Source organism: Carlito syrichta, unplaced genomic scaffold (assembly GCF_000164805.1).
Source record: "Carlito syrichta isolate Samal-C Ts95f unplaced genomic scaffold, Tarsius_syrichta-2.0.1 Scaffold314846, whole genome shotgun sequence".
Lineage (NCBI taxonomy): Eukaryota > Metazoa > Chordata > Mammalia > Primates > Tarsiidae > Carlito > Carlito syrichta.
Window position 1 is genome coordinate 85,886 of NW_007258942.1, and position 5,704 is coordinate 91,589.

The window sequence follows — 5,704 nt, forward strand, 5'->3', positions numbered from 1 at the left end:
TTTTTTTTTTTTTTTTTTGAGTCGGGGTCTCATTCTGTCACCCGGGCTAGAGTACAGCAGCACAATCACAGCTCACCACAGCCTCAACCTCCCAGGCTCAGGCTAACCTTTCTTATTGGCCTCCTGAGTATCTGGAACTACAGGCCTGTGACACCATGCCCGGCTAATTTTTTTAGATTTTTTTTTTAATTCTGTAGAGATTTTTTTTTTTTATTCTGTAGGCACTATGTTGCCTAGGCTGGTCTCCAACTCCTGGTCTCAAGCAATTCTCTTGCCTCAGCCTTCCAGAGCACTGGGATTGCAGGCATGAGCCACTGTGCCAGGCCCCAAACTCTAAATCTGGAATTGCCCTGATGTCTAGTCCTTTGACTTTAATTCTCTCTCTTAAGCCCCCAGCTGATTTCATCCATTTTCATGGCTCTAAATGCCATGTTGATGACCTTCACATGTATATTTTCAATGCAGAATTCTTTATGAACTCCAGCCTCACAGATATTTTACTTCCTACTCACCATTTCCACATCTTAAACCCGTTGTTCAAAACTGAAGTCCTGACTTTTAAAATTTTGCCTTAAGCCAAGCATGGGGGCTCATGTATAATCCCAGCAGTTTTAGAGGCCGAAGTAGAAGGATTGCTTGAGCCCAGGAGTTGCAGACCAGCTTGGGCAACATAACGAGACCCAGTCTCTACCAAAACAACAACAACAAGAACTCCAAAAACTAAAAAGAAAAAAAAAGCCAGAAGAACAAATAAATAAACATTTGCTATAATCCAGCTCCACCCACAGACTAGCTCTACTCAGGATCTTTCCCATTTCATTTAATGGTAGTTTCATCCTTTTAGGCAGTTGCCAGCTCCAAAACCTTGGAGTCCTTAACTTCCTTTTTTTTTTTTTAAAAAAAAAAAGAGACATAGTCTTGCTCTGTCACTCAAGCTGGAGGGCTGTGGTACTAGCGTAGCTCACTGTAATCTTGAACTTCTGGGTTCAAGCAGTCCTCTTGTATCAGTCTTCCATGTAGTGGGGACTACAGTTGTGTACCACCATGCCCAGCTAATTTTTAAAATTTTTATAACTGGGCTCGGTGGCTCAGTCTGTAATCCCGCGCCTTTGGGAGGCTGAGGTGAGTGATTGCCTGAGCCCGCAGGTTCGAGACCCGCCTGGGCAGCGAGACCTCATCTCTACAATAAATCAAAAAATCAGCCAGGCGTGGTAGCACATGCCTGTAATTCTGGCTACTTGGAAGGCTGAGGCGGAAGGATCGCCAGAGCCCAGCAGGTCGAGGCTGCGGTGGCCGGGAGCGGCCACTGCACTCCAGTCTGGGTGACAGAGTGAGACTCCAACTCAAAAGAAAAAAAAAATTTATAGAGACAGGATCTCACTTTGTTGCCCAGGCTGATCTCAAACTTCTAGCCTCAATGATGCTCCTATCTCAGGCCTCCTAAAGTGCAAGGATTATAGATAGAAATGAACCATTGGGCCCAGCCATTATCATTGTTATCTCTGAAATATATCCAGAACCTGACCACTTTGATCCTCCTGGTAGCAACACTCATCTTTCTGGTTTCTGTTGTCTCTTGCTCCTGCCTGGATCATTCCAGTAACTTCTTGACTTATCTCAGTTTCTACCTTTGCCCCTTTCATCTGTCCTCCACAAAGCAATCAGAGTAGACTTTTAAATAATAAATCAGGTTATGCTACTTCAACACTCAAGTCCTCCGGTGGCTTCCAGTCTCAGAGAAAAGGTAGGTCTCACAGACACTTGTAGGATCCTATACAATCTGGCTTCCTGCAGCCTCTCTGGTCTTGTGTGCTGTGAGCATCACCCTCTCGCCCTCTCCCTCGGCCATTCTGCCCTTCTTGCTGTTGGAGCAACAGGCCAAGCACACTCTTGTACTGGAGCTTCTGCACCTGCTGTTCTGTGTGCCGGAAAGGCTCCTCCTCCAGGTGCACCCATGACTCTCCTCAATGCCGCCTCCTCAGAGATATCTTTCCTGACTACTCTACTTAAAATAACTCCCCAGGCCCCTTCTTTCCTACCTAGCATGCCCTGTCCTCCTTATCCTACTCCAGTTTTCTCCATGGCATTTAATCATCACCTGACGTACTTTATTTGTCCATTCTAATTTCTCCCACTAAAATGTAAGCTCCCCGAGAACAAGGACTTTGTTCAGTGCTGTATCTCTAGCTCTAAAACAGTATTTAAAAATTTCGTTAAATATTTTTTGAGCAATTGAATGACTGATGGATGAATTGTGTTTTCTTTGTCTAGAGCACAATTCTCTTACCTTTTTCTTTGTCCTCATTGTTCCTTTAAGTCTCGGATTAATGTCATTTTCTTGGAGAGACTTCTTTCAGATGGTCTAATCTAAAGAGATCCTTTTGTTAGAATTGCTCGGTTTTCTCTTCTTTCATAGTGCTTATCAGAACTCCTACTTTCTTTCTTTTTTTTTTTTTGAGTTGGAGTCTCACTCAGTCGCCCAGACTGGAGTGCAGTGGCCGCTCCCGGTCACCGCAGCCTCGACCTGCTGGGCTCTGGCGATCCTTCCACCTCAGCCTTCCAAGTGGCTGGAACTACAGGTGCTCACTACCACGCCTGGCTATTTTTTTTGATTTATTGTAGAGATGAGGTCTCGCCAAGTTGCCCAGGCGGGTCTCAAACCCGCGGGCTCAGGCAATCCACTCACCTCAGCCTCCCAAGGCGCGGGATTACAGGCTGAGCCACCGAGCCCGGCAGAACTCCTACTTTCATATTATTTGTGTGATTATTTAATGTTTGCCTTCTCCACTCTAGTCTAAGCTCCATAAGGACAAGAACTGAGTGTTTTGTTTTCTATTGTGTTCCTAACACTGAGCACAGTACCAGGCACAGCATTGACATATGCATGTCTTGTCCTGTTGAATGAATGAATGTAAAAATGTGGATCAGCACATGGAAAGCCATGAAGCTCTTGCATCCTGCCCCTTTGCTCACCCCCTCTCCCATTTGGCTCCACTAGAGCAGACTGATGGCAGGGAATAGTAGACCAGGAAAGCCGTTCTCTTTTGAGAACTTCCTTTTGGTTCTGGGGGAGAGAGGTGCTTTTTATACCACCACGGGGCTATTTTTCCTTCCATTAGTGGAGACATTGATAAATATTTACTCAACATCTCTATAGTATAGTATCTCTATATAGTATATAGTATAGTGTCTGTAGAATCTCTATATAGTATTATAGTATCTCTATATAGTATATAGTATCGTATCTCTGTAGTGTCTCTATACAGTATATACATAGTATCTCTGCAGTGTCTCTGTATAGTATATAGTATAGTATCTCTGTAGTGTCTCTATATAGTTAATAGTATAGTATCTTCATAGTATATAGTATAATATCTCTATATAGTATATATTATAGTATCTCCATAAAACAATTCCAGACCTGACTCATGCATAATGAGCAACATGGGATGTAACTTGTTACTATGCTTTTAATTTTTTTCTTTTAACCAGGTACACGTCCAAACCTAAAGAAAATTTGGTCTATGCTATTTTTCTTAAATGGCCCACATCAGGACAGCTGTTTCTTGGCCAGCCCAAAGCTACTCTGGGGGCAACAGAGGTAAAAGGGAATTTTATTTCATTCCTTTAAATTGGTGACTAGAATATCCTGATAAAATATAACTTTGAACTTTAAGGGGGGCCTTATATGTACTCACTTTATATCTCGTAAGAGTAATTTTAAAACAGGTTTCATCAATGTCAATGTTTGGCCAAAACTGTTAAGTGTGTTTATTTCCCAGAAAACTAAACCCATAAAACAGCCACATTATCCTCACACATCACCATGAAATAGACACTGTTCTTCCCAGTCATTCAAGTTCACTGCATGTATACAGAATGATTTTTCATAAAACTAGAATTCAGATGCTTTCCCTGACACCCCACCCCAAAACACATCTGAATGAAAGTAAGGTGACACAATCCTACTATTTAAAGTTTACAAAACATTTTGGAAGAAGTTAAAGATTAATCTAACTGTTGTAACCACTAGGTCTGGCATTGAGATAATTTTGATATGTTTATAGCTAATTCCTTAAGAAATGGATGATTCCTTTGGAAGTGAATTGTCCACACGCTTCTCCTTCCATCACACTTCCACGTTTCATTTCTAACACTTATAGATGACCATGCAGAAAGAAGATGGAGCTCAAATCTAATATTTAATTATAGCTAGTAGCCTGGGTATGACACTGATTATCTCTTTATCTATGTTCTTTTTGACATCAATTAATATCATTATTTAAAAGTTCGTGGGTTTTGTTTTTGTATTGATCCACCTGAGAAGCAAAGTTTTTTTTTTTTTAGTGTAAAGATGTGGGATACAATTCAGGGTTAGGTATACAAACATTGATCATGCAGGTACCCCTGTAAATGAGGTATGCCCCTCCCTGCCCTAGCAGTTTCCCTCAACTGCCAGTCCCACCCCTCCTCCCCTGACAGTTTTCCACTACTGCCAATTGATTTCTTATAGCATTATAATTGTTCAATGTCCTCTTATGAGTGAGAACATATGTAATATTGATTAGTAGGTCATTAGGAAATCTGGGGAGGAGCAGTGTCTAGATAAGAGACGGGAGCCTTTCTCCAAATATTCTGTGTAAGAACTGGGCAGACCCTGGTTGGGTAGCTTGGTTCCAAAGTCTTTTTCTTTCCCCTATCTGTTCAGTGTCTTCCCCACTCTGACACTCCATTCAGTCTTTACAGTTCTCCTTCCCTAGCCCTGCACACTTTTATTTCCCTCTTGAGAGTAAAATAGAAGCAAGAATATAGTAGCAAGATAGATGCACTCACTTAATTGGATGAAGAGCTAAAACACACTGTGAATCACTACATAAAGGTGAAAAAAATGCTACAGGTACATATAAAAAAAATACCACTCACTCCTTCCCAACAGAAAGTGGGTAAGATAAAGAGAGAAATTTGGAGACATTTGTATATATGTTTTTAATTTCAGGTAAAACTACTGGGCTATGGACGGCCACTTAACTGGATATCTTGGAAGCAAAATGGCATTCTGGTAGAATTGTCACAGCTGACGTTTCATCAGATGCCCTGTAAGTGGGGCTGGACTCTAGCACTAACTAATGTGACCTAAGGTGCCACTGAGTGGCTTTTGCTGCAGTTATGGCAGCGACTAGGAAATATCAGATTTCTATAACTGTAGCACATGGAGAAAGCAAATGTAAAGTTGTATAATAAAAATCAAGTAATTATTTAGACAATGCAGCCCTCTTTCCCCTCTTGCTTTCTAAATGTTTTCTTAAATTACTCATGTAACTATTTCAATTCTCTCGTGCACTTTGCCATTAAAGTCTCTTTACACTGATTTGTTTCTATGTGTGACTCAGAGGTGAGAATGTTTTTCATTTTACAGCAGCTAAGAATTGGTAGTATTATGGACTGAACTGAGTCTACCCAAAAAACTTATGTTGAAGCCATAACCCCCAATGTGACTGTACAATCATGTGTCACTTAACGATGGGAACACGTTCTGAGAAATGCATTGTTAGGCAATTTTGTTGCTGTGTGAGCATCATCGTAGAACGTCCTTACACAAACCTAGATGGTATAGCCTACTCCACACCTAGGTCCCTGGTCTAGCCTTTTTCTCTTAGGCTGTAAACCTGTACAGCATGTTACTGTCCTGAATACGGTAGATAAC

The 5,704-nt window shown here is 41.5% G+C and overlaps 1 protein-coding gene across 1 annotated transcript in view; it reads left to right on the top strand.

The window, feature by feature from the left end:
- Positions 1–5,376, top strand: part of FUCA2 (alpha-L-fucosidase 2) — a 42,373-nt gene extending 36,997 nt beyond the window's left edge. Inside the window, exons 7-8 of the mRNA XM_008072084.2 lie at positions 3,493–3,601; positions 4,997–5,376. Coding sequence (XP_008070275.2) covers positions 3,493–3,601; positions 4,997–5,137 — 250 coding nt within the window. The 3' untranslated portion in view covers positions 5,138–5,376. The remainder of the gene's footprint in view (positions 1–3,492; positions 3,602–4,996) is intronic.
- The last annotated feature ends 328 nt before the right edge of the window (positions 5,377–5,704 follow it).